This window comes from Bacillus rossius, chromosome 1 (assembly GCF_032445375.1).
Source record: "Bacillus rossius redtenbacheri isolate Brsri chromosome 1, Brsri_v3, whole genome shotgun sequence".
In the NCBI taxonomy this organism is placed as follows: Eukaryota; Metazoa; Arthropoda; class Insecta; order Phasmatodea; family Bacillidae; genus Bacillus; species Bacillus rossius.
The window spans coordinates 186,599,867-186,620,958 of NC_086330.1; the positions used below are offsets into that span (position 1 = coordinate 186,599,867).

Sequence of the window (21,092 nt, forward strand, 5' to 3'; positions counted from 1 at the left end):
AAATGTAATTTTTTTTATAATTTGTCTTATGAAGAGCCTGCGCGCTCAATATTCAATGGCCTGTAAAGTTAAGAAACCAAATGACCTTAAATTCAGTAAAATATAACCATTGTTACTTATTATAATATCTCGCCCCGGGGCCTCCCATTTGGTTTATTGTTTAACAATATTTAATGTATTAAGTATAGCAAATAAGGTCAACAATTTTCTTGGTATTTTGTTTCGGCTGTAATGCCATGGGTTATCTTCAGTAGAATAAGGTTTGTAAAGTAGAAATGACAGCAACGAAATCATTAAGTAAATGCCAATGTAAACCAAACCAGATCTTATTAATTTCTTATCCTTGATCACGATCCACATTAACCTTACCAAGTTTTAAGGAGGTTAATCATAAATTTTGTTGTGCGTGCGCTGTGCCCCTATGGGTAATGTGTTTAGTACTGTTTCTGCCTGGCGCTTCCACTGCCAATCTATATTTGTTCTTTAGACGAACTTTCATATTGAGCGCAGCAGCACGTTACACCGTGCCCAAAAGTTTGAAATACTCCTCACTTACAAATAAGTGTAACTATGTTACACCACGTACTGGTACAAACATTTTGGGACCAATAACATTTTACGATGTAATTATAATATTCTATTAAACTGTACTCCTCCCCCGTGCAACCATGTTATCCTCTGTCAAACCCATAACACCCATTCACTTGCCTTTTATGGTAGACGCGGTAGTTGTTTACAGCGCTACACCTTATCTTTCAGGTCGCACGTCGACCTCGGCCGGCCGCTAATGCTATAGAGCATCCCACTCTTAGATTGCAGTGTGGAAGTAAATGGGCGCATTCTCTCTCTCTCTCTAACACACGCCGATTGCCGTTAGAACTGTCCTTGTTTCTTCGTGCGTTGTTGCCAAATATCAAACCAATTAAAATTTTCATTTTTGGACCAAGCTTTTTTTCATATTGTATAGCATCGAAATACGCATCAGGCAATGCTTATTTTGAATACTTAACAATATTTTAAGTGTCCGAAAAAATTAAAAAACATAACTTATTCGCTGCGAACTGTTTTGAAGTATTCCGATATGTTTCACATAAAAAAAAACAACCTACATGTGTATTTCATTCTGATTTTTTTTATTAATAAATTAATGCCTTACGACACCACCAAACAAATGTTAAGACAAAAACTGTACAGGTTTCACTTCAATAATTTTTTTAATATATTGAAATGCATTTTCTCAAAACTGACACATCAAAAAGTTGACCAGCGGAAAATTTTTTTTCTATTAAAGATAGATGGGGGACGAAAGCGTGAAAAATGTTCACAATAAATTAAATTAGTTTTTAAAAGCAGCTCCATCTCAATTGCTTCTACAGTTTCCGTGGAAATAGCTGTTAAAGATGTGTCTTATCAGTACAAGAGCGCGCGCTGCCGTCGTAAGAGGAAACAGGGTCGTGTGTTTAGATAAGTGGGGTTCTGTCCTACAAGCAATTTCAAATACATGGCTTCCTTAGTCAACAAAAATATTTCAATCGATTCTTGAACATAATATGTAAAATTTATGAAATAAATACGAAGGAATTCAATAGTGATCATGGTACAAAATTTTGAATTATTTTTCTATCCTTCTCAACACCAAGCATCTTATCAAACATTGTTTTAGACAAAGTTTTGGAAAATAATTATGATATTTACAAACAGTTTAAACAGATTTGATAAGGTGTCTACTAAGGCAGTTACGTTTTTTTTTGTCGGGTGAAAAATTTTTTTGAACCCATGCAGTTATGGCTGGTCGTATAAAAAATTTATTTAGAAAACATTTTTCAGCATTAGGTACTCCGAGTTATCATACGTTAAAAACTAATTCGATATTATTCATATTATGGGAGTAGTTGTGATTTTTCCGTTTTTCAAAAAATCTTCCCCATTTTGAACCAATTGTTTGGATTTTTCCCATAACTTACTCGACCGAGAATTTCCATTACCGTATTTTATCATTTTGGACATGACTTGTCCAAAAATTCTGTATTTATCGGGCCCATGAAAATGTGATATATATATATACACACACCCACACACATATATATATATATGGGATTTTTAGAACATAAAAGAAACCTATAAGAAATTTTTGTATACAATAGGTAGTTTTTATTTGAAATTTACAAAAAAAGTGACATTATTACAAATTTATATGTGTAATAGTATCAAATATTATAAATTACGATATTTCTTAAAATACTTCTTGTTCGATCCGAATTACAAAGACACGCATCTCCTGAAATTCGTAATGTGTTAGAGATTTGGCAACAGCGCGCGCCATAAGCCGTGTACTGCAATCTAAGAGTGGGACGGGCTATAGATAGTGAACTGGCAATGCAGTTGTGCCGTATATATATACATTTAGTATTTGTTTATACTGTGTTAGGTGATGTCAGCAACAATTAACATTAGTGTGTGTCCAGATGTAGCAATCCAAAATATGTAATGACCAAAAAGAATCCTGGATAAATGTTTTAAATTCTTTAAACTCATGTTTTAATAGACGCGATCATACCTGCCAACTTTGGCCAGTCCAAAGGCGGGAGGTTTTTTTTTGGCGGGGAGGGGGACAGGGGGGGGGGGGGCGGGGGCGGGAAAAGTTTATTTTGTAAATTTTGAATTTTTTTTTAAAGAGTAAACCAGCATGATTAGCACAAGCAATGGGCAAATTGTGTTCTAAAATAAAATACTTTAACAAACACACTGCTTTTGTCACACTATCTTCTTTACGACTTGTGTCACGAAAAACGTCTAATTTCTAATTTGATGCCATAGCATTGACGGCATGTTTCTTTGTATTTATATGCTTCACAATGTCGCCCTTTTCGGCATGCGAGACGAAAAAATCACGACACAAAGAACAAAATGCAGCATGTTCACCTTTCCTCCATTGCAAAATACACGGAAATTCGTCACTAAATGTCTTCTTGTACATAGCAAGATACTTCACTGTAGGCTTACTTAGCGCCATTTCTGTTAAATCCATATTGCGGAGTAGGCCTACAACTAAACAACGCATACAAAATACTCATCACGCAACTACTTCCACAAAATAATATTTTTATGAATACACCGTTGAATAAATTCGAAGACTGTACTATAATGCTACCTCTACACTTCGTCTGTGAGCACAGATGCGAACAAAGGCGAATTTGTTCGGGGACGAACAAACAATTCACACATAGCCGGCTGACAAACCGAAGCGAATTTGCGCACGAATGCAAACAGTGGTATCATAAACTCATTATTAATCCACTCCGTCTTTATTTCAAACCAACACCATCGAAAATACAGTTTACAATGTTGACAACACACGCCATCTTGGAAAACAAATGAAACCTTTTTCTGGTTGGCTAATAAACACCAATGACGAACGTGTACCAAAACAGCTCCCATAATTATCGTAAATAACTACATTTCTTTCTTAGATGTACGCTTAACCAAGCGTTTTAGCCGACAATTGTGGGCATTTAGGTTATTAAATTAACTACACGTTATGGTACAAACCGTAGTTACTATACGATTGTACGGAATAATGGTACAAACATATTAATTCTATAAACTTATTGCATTAGAAACTTCAAGATAAACAGAACCAAAAATCGGGAGATTTGAATGACAAATCGGGAGGGCGGGAGAAAGGGTATAAAATCGGGAGTCTCCCGCCTAAAGCGGGAGGGTTGGCAGGTCTGCGCGATATATAATGGTTATGCTAGGCTTATTTGATAAGTTTCCATTCACGTGTGACATTTCAAGAGTAGTATTGCATAAGGGTGTACGAACGTTCGAAATTTCGAACTCGAACCGAACTTTAAAATAGTTCGGTTCAAGTTCGTGTCAACAAATGTGGGTTCGAGTTTGTTTTTTGTGATAACACTAGAACTTGTTAGTATCTACATTTTAATAATACTAGAACCACGATTTAACGTATGCTCACGGCAAAGGCGCCCATATGGCAGTTTGTAGGGGGGGGGCCCAGACTATATGATGGTTTGTAAGGGGGGGGGGGCAGACCTTCAAAAATTGACTAAAAGTGTCAAAAATTACTCACAATTTGCCAAAAATCCTCAAAAGCCCATACATTTTTTCCTCTTCCAAAATGTTGGGAGGAGGGGGGCCACGGCCCTACCCTGCACATGGGTATGAACGCCCTTGGCTCACGGTTCCAAGGATGGCATTCGTAAAATCGCTGCCTTTGTAAAATTGGGGCAACGAGGAAACAAAAACCTCCGGCCGCAGCGTGTGAACGTGGAATGCGCACTGGCCCGCCTCGCCAGCCCGGCGCCGCGGACTGTCTGCCCGCCCTCTTAGCCCAGGAAACAAAGGTTTCAACCTGTGAAAAATTTGTCCAAAGCTGAATTTTTGCACAGTGGTAGAGTCGACTATGCTTAATAACATACCGAAAGTTTACCGCTGTAGACCTTGTACGTATCACTGAAAATTTGCAGTTAAGTCCTAGATGACAGCGACTTGCAGCAGTTCATTAAAATGCTTCCCATTTACGCACGTTTTACCGTAGACTCTCGATAGCTATATGAAAATAATCTTAAAGCACCACTACACACATTTATAACGAATAAAGTTCTATGTTTTAATGTAAAAGGTAAGAAAAAAAATGTTTAATTAATGAAATAAGTTTTTTTACATCAGTCAAGGCAATAAAAAGACAATTCACTTACAAATAAAGGGTCTTACGCAAATATTTCCTAAACAAAAGTTGTTGTATAGTTCTTAAGATTTACAGGGACATATCTCTCAAAAGTCTAGCTTAATTTATAGGATCACTAGAGACTCCCGAGCTTATCAATGCCGTCTACGCACTGCGACAGAGCCACAGCCGCAAGCGCTGTGGCCACTCTCACTACCACGAAATCGAAGATTTTTTCTCTTTGTAAAATTTGCTCCTAACTGAAATTTAAAACAGTGGTAACATTCAAGTTTTCTAGCAACATTTTAAATGTTTACCTCCGCAAACCTTGCGCGGAACACTAAAACCAGAAGTGAAGTCCTAAATAATACTTTACTGACCACTCAACAATATGGTACTCAAACGTAATTACTATAGTATACTTTCATAATAGAAAACCAAAACTTATTCAAAACATTATTCACAATGATTAAATTTAAAAACCTTTCACTACGTTTGACTAAATATGCAATTTATTCAATAATATTAGAAGAGAGGTGTTATGAAAAAAAAGGCACAAATGGAAATACGTATTACAAAAACACGAAGAGCCCGATGTGAAAACATTAAATAAAAGTAGTTGCAAAGTTCTTAAACTTTAAATTAGTTTATTTGTTGAGAGCCTGGTACAGTGTGTCTAGCCGCTAAAGCGATCCGAGCCGTGTAGTGTGTACTACTGCGAGGTTGCTGAAGTTGGCTTGGGTCGGGACGAATTTCGCTGTAAAGAAACAAAGGTTTTTAATACATGGAAAATTATCCCAAAGCCGAAAATTTGTACAGTAGTAGAATGAACATTTCTTAGTAACATGTCAAAAGTTTACTGCCGCAAACCTTGTGCGTCACACCAAAAACGAGTAGTTAAGCCCAAAATGACAATTTTTTGCAATGATCCACAATAATGGATATTGCAAATGCAGTTTATTTAATAGACTGACAGTATGGAACCCAAAATAATCTAGAAACATTTCCCTATCTGAGGATAGTGATAAAAAGTACAAAGTTTAAACATCTTTCTATAAAATAGACAGTTTAAATCATTAAAGTTAACGAATTCTCTTTCATTCAATTTTAAGGAAATATAAATACATTTTACATAAACTTAAAGAGCCCAACATGGAAATCGCTTAAAGTAAACATTGTTGCATATTTATTCATCTTTAAACCGGTATATTTGTTAAGGGTCTCATACAGTTTGTTTGACCGCTGAAGCGATCCGAGCCGTGTAGTGTGTACTACTTACTGTGAGGTTGCCGAAGTAGGCTTGGGGTCGGGACGAATTTCGCTGTTAAGAAACATGGAAAATTATCCCAAAGCAGAAACTTTGTACTGTTGTAGAATAAACGTTTCTTAGTAACATGTCAAAAGTTTACCGATGTAACGCCTGTGATCACACCAATAACGAGCAGTTAAGTTCTAAATGATAATTTCCCAACCGATCCACAAAATTGTGTTTCGTAAATAATTTAATAACTCCATAAATACTTTTTTTAAGTAGGCTCTCAGTATACAGCAAACTTGGTTTTTTCTCAAACGCCATACTGCTACGGTAATAGGAATATGAAATCACTACAGACAAGATTTTGTTCCGTTTACTGTGGTGAAACCAGAGCTAACTGAGAAATGACCGAACGTCCCGGAAAGTTGTGATATTTGACGATATTGCGCGAGTAGCACACCCGTACGTGACTACAGAGAATGGATAGTTTCCTTAACCGTTAGGATTTCTGGTACGAACACCCTCTCACAGGTAGGGTCATAAAATACAGTCAAACTCTTGCAAAAACATCCACCACCGCTCTTTGCCACTAGCAATCCAACGACACCAGCTAGGCGCAGCACTCCAATAAATTAACTTATAAAAAAACTGAATATGTAATACATTTTACAACACAACTCGTGTTTTATTTATTTTCTGAAAAAAAAAAAATTATTATAGGTATTATGTTATAAAAGTGAAAAAAACTCAAGAGTACATTTACGATGAATCGTTTTATTCAATTTTTATGTAGTAAACTGATTTTAAAGAAGTAAATATATAATTTTTAATATTTTCGAATACAGGCTACATTAAAATTTTGCATTGTTCTGATCGAAAATAAAACAATGTATCAGAAATAAAATTTAAAAAATTTTGTTGCTAAAAAAATAATTTTTCATAATAAAATTTTTGAAACAGAATAAACCCATGCAGATATAAAACCAGAGGTCCTCTAGAGTTTTTCATTTACAAGTTCCAAGCAGAAATTGTTTAATGTTAATTTTATTGTATCAAAAAACATATAAAAAATGCATATCTCATTACATGTAACATAAATACATCCTCTCATATGAATTAGCTATGTTTTAATAATCCCTAAATAAGACCCAGTTGAATGAGTGTCGCAGTACGCAGTGTGTCGCAATGCCGCGCTGGCGCGGCGGTGGCCGTGAGAGATCAGTACGGCCGCAGTACACTGCAACGCTCGGGCCGCTTTAATGAGCCAACTAATTACGTTAGACTATTTATAAATATATACTGTCTTAAAGCTAAAGGTATAACCAAAAACATTTATTGGACATTTTTCGCATTGGGCTCTTCAAATTGGTGTAAATCGTATTTTTATCTGGGTGGCAAAGATAAAAAAAATATGTCATGAATTAATCGCTTAATATCATATCTTTAATATTAACAATTTATGCTTTTTACAACATTAATGGCTGTATTAGAGTCTCAAGATTATTTTGGTAATTTTATGGACAGTCTAAATTAAAAACTGTACAAATGGGTAGCATTTTAATGGACTGATGTAAGTCGCTGTCATCTAGGACTTAAATGCAAATTTTCGGTGATACGCACAAGGTCTACAGCGGTAAACTTTCGGTATGTTATTAAGCATAGTCAAATCTACCACTGTGCAAAAATTCAGCTTTGGACAAATTTTTCACAGGTTTGTGCCTTTTTAAGTCTTGGTTTCCTGGACTATCTCCCACGATACCTTCCCACGCTGCGGCCGGTCTCGGATGCTACAGTCTCTTTCGCAGCAAACATTAAAAAATATCTGCTGTGCGTTACAGCCTGACCATGCGTGGAATGAGGAAATTATGCCGCCTTTCACACTGACTGTTATTGTTTGAGTTCAGTTCGAACTTGAAAATTGCAGGTTCGCACAGCCCTAGCTATTGCATATCCCAACAACGCTGAGGGCACAGACGACACAGGCCGGGCGAGGCGTGGGTTGTTGCAGAGAAGTGCGTTGATGGCTTTACAAAAATTAAAAATCTTCAAGTGGCTGGATATGTTTACAAAAAACTTATAACAAAAAAAGTCCGCTGTCCAAGCATATTGCGTTCTGAAAATACGGCATGAGCAGTACAGTCGTCAATACGCAAGACGAGGAAGTTTTATGACTTGGTTGTAAAAAGGCCAATGTTAATTGTTAACAAAAATTACGTTGGCCCTATGACCCAAGCCATACAACACAAGCATTTGCTTACTTTCATAACACGTGACTACAAGTTCATTATGTAAGTATGTTGTCATGTTAATAATTTCTACACATATTTTTATATTGTTAACTTGGTGGAACAATTACTGCTGCCAACAGCTCACCTGAACAGAAAAAATGGTACAGTGCGATGTGCACGCAGCCAGTTAGTTAGTCCTGAATCAGTATAATCTGGCCAGATATTAGTCGGGAGAGGTATAAGGGGTCGTCCTTTAATCACGTGATTTTTTTTGCAACTTTTTAACCCCCCTTCCCTCTGGTGATATTTCGTTGTTTTTTCAGCCATTTCCTCCCCCCCCCCCCCCGCCCCCCGGGCCAGTATGACGGCTGAGTTGTGACGGCCGCGTGAAAATGCGAGCACGGATCCCATCGTCATATCTCTCCCGTCATCGTTAAGGCGCCTTACCTACGATGGCTTGGCAATCAATAATATGCAGAGGTTGGCAGTGAATTTACAGAAAGTAGGTGTTTTATTTGGCAGTTGGTGTATCTGCCAATAGAAAACTACCTACACGAAATAAGATTGTAGACATTCATAAAACTTAGGCATGTTGTGTCTATTTTATTACACGTAAGGAAGCTGAAGGGAAAATTAGTTGTTTTTAGAAGTTTAATAAGCCACGCGCTTATAGGTGTTTTACACTTAACTTTTATACAGAATAATTAACTAATGTGATGTTATCTTCTATCTTGTTGAAATATTACGTTATTTTGTCCTCCTCCTTACCTTTATTTTTTTATTGATATGACAAAAGTAGGCAGATTGGCAGTTTTTTTAGTATGATATATTTTGGTAAACTGAGTATTGTGCAGTTAAAAATAACGAGAAAAAATAATCAATGTGTGTTATTCACACGAAACATAGAAACTATTTATTTATGCGGCGTGATTATTATCGGAAACAAGATGTTTCGAAGTTTGTTCAGAGAAAAACATAACTTTTTTTTTTAGATACATCGTATATCTCACATACGTAATTACTGAGTAAATAGAATTGAGGCAAAACCTTAAATTTCACGAAAATATATTATTTAACTCATTTGAAATAATTATTTCCCAGTATTAAATGAAAGTTACACACGTAGTCGGCTGTATGACGGGGTTATGACGGCTATGACGGGTCTACTACTGACAAGCCATTGCGCCTTACGTATCACGGGTCTGTCGTGGCTAAGGCGTCTTGCTGGAAGGCGAAATAAGATCCATGCTCGCATTTAGTAGCGAAGCGTCATACCAATGACGCGTCGTCCCTGTGACAGGCGGTGAAGAGAACCATGCTCGCCCTGCTGGTGACAGCGCGATACACATATCCAACGGATGTCCAACAAACATCATTTTGACAGCATTTGCTTGTTTTAAAAATACCCGAACAGACGGTATAAAATAAAATGTAGCGCACAGTGGATATTTCCTACCATATTTCCTATTACTTATTAAGCCTATAGCTTGTTTACTGACTTCTCTTTTAGTTATTGGAAATATTCAGATACATGGAAAGTGTTATAAAATTGTTTTAAAGATTTTGGAATCAAAAACAAACTAATATCATCAATTTAAAAATAAGTTACTTTTATTTTTCCACCACTCGGAGAGTGCTTTGCCTTTTCTTTTCTTCCGCCTCGCAGAAAGAAACAGATTTACTTTGTCACTATTATTTTTAAAACGCGTCTTATTGCCACCCATTGCAGCGTTTCCCACCTATTTCAATTTAAAAACGTGGCTTCATGGTAGCGCGATACAACAAAACAAGTTGTGACGACCTCCGGCATGTGCGACATCTGTGATGTGTTACTGCAATGAACCTCTGCGCGTGGAGTGCCCGACATCTGTGTGTGGACGCGTGAACTACGATATGTAAAAATCGTTCTTCATCTACCGATTACAAAGGTTACGGCGGAACAGATTTTTCAGCTGGTATTGCTTCTAAATGCATCCTGCTTTTTCTAACTCATGCACACATATGTGTTGTAAAATGTTATTATTTTGTTTTCCATTTCCAATCAAATTATACTAGCATTCGTCTACTAAACTTCGCCGTTTTTATGAATAATTAGTTAATAAAATAAGACGCATACCGAAATTTCGAGTAATAACATTTTTAAGATCCATCCTTACTATTTAAATAATATTTTGCCAAAATCCAATTTATGTCATGGTATTTACAGAATCTGCTCCGCCGCAAACGTTGATTTTGCTGCTCGGAACCACATGTATCACGCACTCTTAAGCAGCAACACCGGCCTGTGCGGGAGTTTGATGACAGAGTTATGTGGTGAGATTCGTGAGGAGTGTGACGAGAGTTCCACAATAGGTGCCGTGTGAATGCCGCGAGAGTGCCAAGCAAGTTCCGAGTGAGTCCCGCCACAGTTCCAGTGTTCTGAGAGCGAAGGGAAGTGTGACATCGGCGAAGAGGTTGAGACATCCCTCCCACCCCTGAGAGTGGCATGACGCGGAGTTCGACTGAATCGCGAGAGTGTGGCTACTGAGTGGCACCAGACTGTGTGTGTGGACAGACGCGAGGTATAAGGGGCGAACCACTGTTAAGCCTAGCTCCAGTACACAGTTGCCAGACTTACCCGGTGGTTCAACAACGTTAATGCTCTTGTTGGTAGAAACCTTTTTAAGTGCTTGACTATAGGAAGAATCACTATCACTCTTGGACATTGGCCATCGCTTAATTATAAACAGCTCATGCTTTATCTCAGATGTTCCAGATCTAGTATCAATTAATAATGTTTTCAAGATCAAATTTTCATTCTTCAAATCTTTGATTTTAATACAAAAAGATTCAACTAAGTTTATTAGTTCTTCATTATTATATGATTCTGACTTAGGTGCAACTTGTGGAGATTTATCCATGTTACCTGTATCTTAAGAGATCATCTTATTTGGAGAACGAAATATTGTCAGATACGCGTCTTGCGTTAAATCATTCGGGGGTACTGGAAACCTCAAAGATCAAGCAGTGAAGAATTAATTGTGAAAGATACAATATCCCTTAAGACAGATAAAAAAACATACACATAGCAAAATGGAGAGCGCGCATGCAACACGTCCATCAGCCCCAGCAGTCGGGTGCTACCTGTTTTATTTTTTTTATTAAATCTGTTTATTAAAACATATAGCATATTATTGAACAATTATGACACTTAAATGTGCCAGGATACTAATTTCTCCAAAACAGTGTCATTTTGACTGATACATGATGCACTTTTGCAATACATATAATGATTTTGATTTGTAATAAGCATGTCTAATAGTCAGAATAAATAAAATAAATCTGTTAGCTATGCTTGTGTTTGAAAAAAGTGCAATCATCATGATGTAAAAATGAGTAACTAATAACAGTTGCAAAATTAAAAAGAGTTTAAACGTTTTCGAATTTTTTTTTGCATAAAATGTGGTACAAACTTCAATAACTTACTTTAATTGAATTTAATATTTAAAAGATTATGTATTTGTCATTAGAGTTAAGTTTGGCATGTTTTATGAGTTTGATTTTATAAGTTAGATTGTTCTGATAGTTTCATGATTTTACTTTCATTTTGGTGCTTTGTGGTGTACTGACATGCTTTTCAGTATTATTTCAGTTTTATTTTGTCCCTACTCATAGCTTAAGATGCTAATGGCAAGTTTTAAGTAAAAATTAAACAAAATTTTAGGAGTATGGATCATTGCAGACATTACCCTGAGCTGTACTAAAGCATGAACAAGAATTATTGGTCAACACCCTTTTTTTGCATCGAAAAAGATGATCAAAAGTCGTACATCTGAAATAGGTGTGGATACAAACTATGTTTCTTGTTTGTCAGTCTCGAAACATTTTGTTGAGGCGTCAGCTTCTAAGACCTGGAACAAGTTACGACTGCTATTTTGCATACATTTAAGTACAGCAGTAGGAAAGACTTATTTGCTGCAAAAACAATATAATATTGTGCTTGATGCAGCATCCCAATACGAGAAAAATCGTTATTGCTGTAAATCCCGCCCCAGCTGTGTGCAACTGGCTGGAATGAACTGCTGATACACCAATTTTAGGATGCAGGATTGTATAGCAGCAGTACTTGTTCCAGTTACCCCTTTATACTTAAGGAACTCATTTTTTGTGATTTAGTACTCTCATTTTTACTATAATTTTTATTGGTGATCTAGCCTTATTTTTAGAGCCCAATATAATTCAAGCACGAGAAACTTTGAATAAGACATTCTTTTGAATTTGCTTAGTCATGATCTGGTTGTTAAAAGTATTTATAAACAAAATTTGCAGACATATATACATTTTTTAATGTATTCTTTTAATAAATGTATTTTTAATTTATTTGTTTGCTTTGTTAAACATAAGCCTTACATTAAATATTGTGAATTTAACATTCATATAATTATTCTACTAAGATGTTAGCATTTTTAGTAGAGTACTTTATGTTGTGGTGCACCACCTTAAAAAATCACTATGGGATATTCTGTGTGTGTAACCTCTACAAAGCCATACTTGTAACTTGTATAAACCTTTTTAGAATTTAGCATATTTGAATTATGTTTTGCATTTTGAGAATTTCTTTCGTTTCCCAACTTTTGACTTATTTATAGCTCTATGCCTGTTGAGCTGTAATCGGCGGTTGGCTTTGAAACCATTAATCACTATAGGAGACGTCTCACAGGTAAGCCCCTTTTGTTCAGAATTATCTTTGGAATATATACCTAACCCAGACATTGTGTTTATCTGAAACTTGTTGCCCTAACATTTAATTTAATAACTAAAAACATTTTCTTTATAAGTTAACACAAAACACACAATTTTAGTTTAATGGTGAGATACAAAATTAAAAAAAAATTGAAATGTTTTTTATACATAAAATCTAATCACGTGGCCCGAAATTCACTAATTGTACTGCGCAGGCGCAAAGCGTTGTTTGCTGCCAAGTAAGAAACAAAAATAAAAAAACATTTATCCATTAGTTGCACGCTATCAGTCTTTATTAAAGAGCTTTTAGGATTCTTAGTAAAATTTAAAGAATTTTAAGGGGCCTTATTCAATAAAAGACAACGATTTTAATGATATTAAGGATGCATCGCTCCTGTTATTAAATTTCTTTGATTTGAAAATACATAGATAAATAACACACTATACATCTGTAACTGGTCATCCAACTAAGAAACAATATTATGATAAATCAGTAATGCTTGACAGCACCAGTACCTGTTTCTCTGGGTGGCACAGCTGGTATATGGTGCTAGATGCAGCTCCCCGACTCAGCTCCGACAGAGTCACAAAACATTCTCCGATGAGGCTGTGGTTCCCGCTGCGGTTCCAATCAAAGCAGGCCACTTTGATGGACCGCTCCATGTCGCCCCCGCACAGTGAGCGGACGGGGAGAACGAACGGCTTCCAGGTGGGGTTCAGCGTCCACTTGATCACTTCCGACCTGAACACCACCCGGTAGTCCCCGTCCTCGCTCACTTTCGACAGCTCCAGGAACGGGTCAGACCTGAAAGAACATACACTTCAAGGAACACTACCATACTGCACCAAGAACCAACAACAGAATATAAATATCTTCTGATGATATCTCTGTAAAGGCTTTTTAATCTGGCACATTGTGGACAAGACCGTGCCAAATAAGAGATTTTGCCATTTAACTGAATGTTAATATAGTTTTAAAGGAAAAAGTATCAAAAAATTAAGTGTACAAAGAAATTTTTTTTAAAGCATTGGTAATAAGCTACCCTATGGCAAGAAAAAAAATACCAACATTACAGTTCAAAAAGTCTTTGATATCTAAACAAAAGCAACTGGTCAGAGCCCGATTAATAATGCTGACTGTAGTTGCAAATTATAGTTCAATCAAGGAATTCATATGTTCAGTTGTTAACTTCTACAGTACCTATCAGTCGTGCAGGGTTTATTACAAAGTCCAGTAAGCAAAACACATTATTCCCAACAACTCATGCAGATTATAGCAGAAGTCATGGGCATGTGTGAAACTTATAACTGTACTAATTATTCTGTAAAATAAATTATACTGGGATTACTCCGCATGGTACTGTTTACATGACTCAGTGACCTAAATGATGCTATTTGCGCAGATATTAAAATCACAATTAACTGGAGCATGTGATGATGATTAAGTGAATTATATGCTGAAGGAATGGTCAGGCAATGCTCCCCCATCTCATATTTGGCTTATATAGAAGGCAGACTCTATAAACTGCATCCAAATATTTCAGAAAGTAACATGTGCCAATAAAAAATAAGGTTACAGTTGGTCTAACCAAGCCAAACATAACCAAAAATATGTAACAGCGATTTGTAGCAGCAAGATGACTGCTTGGAGTGAGTAGAATAATAAGTTATTCTAAAATAAAATGTTTAAAAAGCTGAGACTAAAATTATTATAATATAACATTTCCAATTCTGAAAAAAGCATACACATCACACATTTTTCGAAATCATACCTAATTTAATCCTGTATTATGTGATATGGTTTTGAAATGATATGATACATTAAACAATTTTAATTAAAACATTAACAAAAATGTTACAACATAAACAATTAAAATTTAATGTGCTACTATTTACAAGCCTCAAATAAACTAACAGGCCAACATCTGAAGGTCATTCTAAAAGTAAAGAACAGTTTGATCTGACAAGCCGAGCAGTTCTGCCACCACCCCACTGCCATGTCATGACATCCCCATTCCTTCGGGCCAGTCTAACACTAACACTGAGCAACAATGGTCGTATATTGTTTACCGTGTGACTTGTTGAAAGTCCCGCAAAGTGTGAGGTTCGTAGTGTTAACATGTTTTTTGAACGTAAAAAAAATTTGCCCTATCGAAATTTACAGACAGATAACCAAGATGATGAAGCTTCATTTCGAAAATGGAGGGTGAACTAATGTTCATGATGAAGAATACTCAGACCACTCTTTAGTTGTGACTGACAAACACAAATCTAGGATTGAGGAAAAAATTCAACAAAATAAAATGTTTTTGGCCGGGAGCCACTATGGAAATGACAATGAAAGTTAATGGCTGGTTCAAAAAATTGGCGGTAAATGAATATGCAAAAGCCATAAAAAAATGGTGATATGCCATTATGACCAATTTTGTAATTTTTATGGAGATATGTAGAAAAACCACTGAGGAATCATATATCTTGTAAAATAAGTTTTGTTTCATTATCCTAAATAAAAATATCAAGAGAAAACAAATGTTCTTTACTTTTAAAATGACTACTAACAACTTGCTGTTTTTTAAACTAGAAAACACAGTTTGTCGTACATCAGCATGGCTGATGTATAAATATAAATTATGTAGGGCCTAAGTGCTTCAGGTGTAGCTGAATACACAAACGATACTACATCAGGAATTATGTAGCTTAGCTTAGCTCAGCATATAATCTACAAGGGAGCAGTAACAGTCAGTGGTATCAACAAGCCTTCCACTTCCATTTTTAGGAACTGAATTATAAGGTATATTTTTAATTTAAACTATCGATAATTAGTTTTTAATTTTATGAAATTACTAATTCATTTCAATAAAAAAGTTTTGTTACAAAAATTAAAATAAAATTACACATCAAAAATTAAATATTCAACTGTAGCTCAACCAAAGAGTTTTTTGTTTTATGGTTGTTTTATTCTACCAGCTTTAGCATTGCTGCATTAGTCATTTACTTGCAGAAACTGTCTACATCTGTAGTTCTCAACGAGTGTGCCGGGGCGCACTGTGGTATCCTGGAGAAATATGTTTCCAGATATAAAAATAAAAATAGTACTAATTACTCCATTACTTCATCACATATACCACCCTTTTAGCTAACAGATCATCATTCTGTGTTATTTGAACGACTTTACAGGTTTTTCTCAAAAAGTGACTTCATTATTTTAATATATTTCTCAGAAATTTGTATATTGTGCACCTACGATTATTTGTAGGATTTCAAATGCACCCTGTGGGGAAGAGGAAGAGGAAGAGAAAGAAGATGCAAAGAGAGTGAAAGAGAGCAAACCAGAGAAAGAGAAAGACAGAGAAAAAGAAGCGCAAGAGAAATATGGGGGGGGGGGGGGGGGGGGAGAGACAGTTGACCACATGAGAACAAAAACTGGAATCTATAATTGATCCCCAGAGATTAGACATTTGAAACTGGGACACTATGTACTTAAAAGCAAAACATAAAACAAACAAACTGTTTAAATAATTTAATAGTTCTATATACCTACTACTGATAAGTACACTATACTAAAAAAAATATATAAAATTTGTACTATTATAGACAGTAAACATGCACAACCATAAAACACAACAATTGATGTACAAAGCCAAAATGCATAAAAAACTTTAAATAAAATAAAAATTATCAAACTAACCAATTGTAATTGTTACTGCAGCTAAGTTTAGTTATTTAATCTTAACTTATTTAGGAACTACAGGAAAAAAAAGTGCAACTTGCCAAATAATGCCACACCTGCCGAACCAATCCATGCGATCTAAGCCTCTGCCACAAAACTGGAGGGTGACTTCATCTTTGCAAGCAGACAGTTCCTCTACACTTACAATCAACTCCCCCTTATTACATGGCATTCCCATCAAGGGGAGGGTTAGTTTGCCCGATGAAACAATCTGATACACAACAAGAATGCCACAAATTAATTCACAGCATTAAACAACTTTTACTAACAGCACATGTGCTGAATCATAGAAGTGTACCTGTCCGAGAGTTGTTTCGCAACAACCCAGAAAGTCCTGTTTGTCCAGGCTGGGGTCGCTGGTGTCTACATCGTACACCTCAAACCTCAACCACTGTTGCTCTTCAAAGTGATACAGAAGATGAATCTGTAGACAGACAGCATGTTATAACAACTATGGGAAATATTTTATTTCTACATTGGTAAAAAATTTGTTACAGATCATTTTACGCCAACATGTTTCTAATAAATGAATAACTGTTTGTTAAAAGGGCGGATGTCCAGAAACATACATTTTTCAGGAGAGACAAAAAACACTTTTGTAGCTAATAAACTCATCTGTGATTGTTTTTATTGGTATTAAAAATTTGTCTCGTTGTAGGGCATCATATTCCAAACATTTAAATATATTTATTAATTATAGAATTATATATATAGCCTCATTTTCACCTAGGACATGAGCCCTTTTAACAAATAACGTGGGAGTTCAGCCCTTTTAACAAATAATGATTTCAAAGAAATACAACTAATCTCGTTATTTAATACAAGTTACGTTTAAGAATTGTATACAGGCGGTACTACACTCCTACTTCTCTTTAAGAAGTCAATAACATTTATACTTACAGCAAATTCTTGACAATATTAGCGCATATAGTACATCACACAAATTAAATCACAGTATCCTGATCAACATAAATTTAGTATCGAAAAAAGTTTACTTATAACAAATATAATAGGTAGATGTTTATACAGGCAACTTGTCTCGAAAACGTGGACAACATTATATTGAATTCAAATTCATAGTCTTTATTCTTCAATAAGAGTGTCAGTACACATATTAATAGCCATGCACCCTGTTTCCGTCAATAAAATATACAAGATACAAATAAATGTAAAGGTATTCTGCCTACATATCTCAAGAAAAAATGACATGTTAATACATAATACATAACATCAGCTTCTTCCCTAAAATTACAATCTATGCAAACACATTGTCACTATAGATTACAAAATCAAAATCACTGGCATAACATGAAATGTATCCTTCAAAAACATGATTTTTCCTGTGAAAACATGACAATATTAATTTATGTCTTCATACATGTGTCTGTAGTTGATATCAATGTATGGCAGAATCTTCATTAAGTCTTTGACCTTTTCTTCTGAATAAGCCTTTGACTTGGGGAGATGGATAATAGTATTGGAACTATGGTGAAGAATGAATGTGTATTCAACCAATCCATTAATGAACTGTCTTGTGGAAACAGTCCCAGGGTGCTGTTGATCATAGATGAAATGATGAAAACTGCTTATAGCAAAATAAACTTTCTTTTCACGATCTTTACAACTTGCAGTTTCAACTGATACAGGATTTTTCTTGTAAAATGCTTGCCACCACTTCTTGAAGTTATGATAGGGCTTGTTGGACTAACTTCTATGACTGTAAATTTAAGTGTTACTGCTACTTATTATCAACTCAGTGAGTTGATGAATTGTGTAGATTCGATCATGCTTGCGAAGACACCTTTTGATAGTAGCAAAGTCCCTATCACAATCTAGGAAGCTATGACCTCTGACTGGGAAGAAATGCTCTATTTTCTTGAATTTCTTAGAGTCTGTTAGACTCAAAAGAAATTTGGAAAATGCATGATTTTTATTCTGGCCCGAACAATTGTCTGAGTACAAGTGAATTTCATCGTACTGGTCTGGGATGCTACTCAAGTAATGAAGGATAAAAGAGCATACTTCATCAGGCCCTTTTCTTGCCTGGCCCTCGTGGTACAGAAAAATTACTGCCTTGTTTGGTTTTATGTTGTGGATACAAAAGACGTTTACAGTAAGCTGCCGTAAATAAAAAAGTTCCGGTACAGGAAGTTTTGGCATGGCTATGTTCTGCATATAATCACAAGCAACAGAGAGAACATTCTTGTTGTGACCATTTTTTTCATACTCTTTTTCTTTCTTCAGGGCATTGTAAAATTTTCTGCTTCGTCGAGCATGAATAGCTAGCTCAGCAGCCGCAACACGTTTTGCAGCATCGTTCAAAAACGGGGACTTCAACTTCACTTTAAGCTCCTCACAGACACAGCAGCAGTCAACTTGTGACTGGACAAATCTCAAGTTGAAGTTGTCTTTAAAATAGTTAAAATAGAAACTATAGCTGATTTTAGTGCTTGGATACTTGGCTCTAAACAACTTGTACATGATCTTAACATTCAAATCAGCACTAAGATATTGAACTGGCTTTCCTGTATAATGGCTCTCGTTAACGGGAAATGACTCGATATGTTCCTGCACCTTTATTTTGGTATCAGGGTGCAAAGTGAAACTAGTATGTTTGCCCCGTTTATCAAATGGACTTTTACCTTCAACTTTCAAAGCCCGTAAACGTCTGACACGCTTCTCACTTACAGCAAAAACAGAACGAAATGCAGCTGCACATACCTCTTTTCTCTCTGAGCCCACCATTACATGGTAAACAAATTAATGTTGTCTACCTTCTTTCCCTGAATCATTTCGCGGTCGTCTCCTCTTCACATCTACAACGTCCATCAGGCCTTGTAAATAAATGTCTTGTTCATCCTTTGAAGAATATTCATTATAGAAATGGCTGAAGACTGACAGCTGATTCTCTACAGATATCATACCATTCAAACATTTCTTTTTGCACCTAAAACACATCGAAGGAAGAACTATGTATAAAAACTTTGAAACTTTGTTATAGATGGCAGAAAATTGAGGTTATGTTATTTACACCACATATTTTTAATTCTAGAGCATTAATTTCATCATTGTATAATAACTAACCATTTAATAGCAACAATACATTGAATTAGAATTAACATTGATTAGTACTGTACTTAAGTACCGACAATCAATGCCAATGGATTTAGAAGGAATTTTACATCCAGCATGGTTCTCATATTCTCGTCCCATCACCCGAGATCTTTTAATTACATTACGCTTATAATTGGCTGGATTTTATCGCCGCTTTCCTTTATGTTGTTCAGGAATATCATCTGAATTACCACACATTTTACAAATTACCAAACAAAGAGTGCCAACGATGGTTAAACATAAGTCTCAGCCTGTATTTTGTTTTAACAGAACAGCCAACTGTTTAAATGCTAATATCATGCAGGGTTGTCAACTTTGAAAATAACGCAATAAATTTATTTTTTGTTAAAAGGGCATAAGTCCAGGACTTCAGCCCTTTTAACGTAAATTATAAAATTAAAAGGTTATTTCCGACCATTGTTGTAGGTGTTACAACTGTCTTTTTTACATAAACCGATGGGTCTGTCAAATAATGTTGTCAAACAATAATCTCATTTTCGAAAATAATGTGACTTCCGCCCTTTTAACAAACAGCTATTCAAATGTGGCATGATCTTGCCACTGTATTTTATTTCTTAATTATTCCACATATTTTCTGATTATTTTAGTTCATTATGTTTATATTTAGTTTATTCACTTAATTTGTTATTCGTTCAGTTATATTTACTTATGGTAAATTTTGCTCTTAAATTATCAAGTTCAAAATGACTTTGAAAAGGCTCTTGAAGGAGCTGGAAGCTTGGATGAAGAGAAACTTTATTTTAGTTTAAGTTTATAGTTAGGTAATTTTAATGTAACTTTCAAATGGTTATGTTTTATATTTATATAATATATACTGAGTGAGCATTGACATTTTTAGTATTTATTCTTCTTTATTTTATTTATATTTATTTATAAATTTATTAAGCACCGGCCAGCTCACATATTCTAAAATCGGCTCGCACAATACAAACACAAAACAAATACAAATTCAAACATGAATATGGAAAAAAAAGGATTAAAAGAACAAAGAAACAAAAAGAACAAAATTAAATGTGAAGTGTAGCTGCGAATTTCTAAGCAATCATAAACAACATTTTGAAAATACTACTACTTAAAAAAAATTAACAAAAAGGAATTCACTATTCAATTCACATTCAAGACACATGTACTCATAAAATATATTCTATGGAAATTAATGATTTATACTACAAGTAAATTAAAATATTTTGTTACATGCTACTGTATTATTAAGTTATTAATACCTAATTTCATGAGGATTCATAAAAGGATCAAAATATTTACTGTGATTATTAGTACTAGCCACACTATGCATAAGCAATTTATATCAATGTGGTGAGGTAAATATCTCAT

General features: G+C 35.2%; 1 protein-coding gene across 4 annotated transcripts in view; it reads right to left on the reverse strand.

Moving 5' to 3' along the window:
* Positions 1 to 21,092, reverse strand: part of LOC134527148 (copine-8-like) — a 204,109-nt gene that overhangs the window by 115,386 nt on the left and 67,631 nt on the right. For 2 of the 4 annotated variants that reach the window (XM_063359538.1, XM_063359541.1), the window contains exons 4-6: positions 16,924 to 17,049; positions 16,667 to 16,836; positions 13,412 to 13,700 (exon numbers count right to left, since the gene is read on the reverse strand). In XM_063359538.1, the coding sequence (XP_063215608.1) occupies positions 13,412 to 13,700; positions 16,667 to 16,836; positions 16,924 to 17,049 (585 nt within the window). Of the gene's footprint in view, positions 1 to 13,411; positions 13,701 to 16,666; positions 16,837 to 16,923; positions 17,050 to 19,399; positions 20,729 to 21,092 lie in introns of those variants that run through there. The other 2 variants (XM_063359540.1, XM_063359539.1) reach the window with 2 other exon arrangements.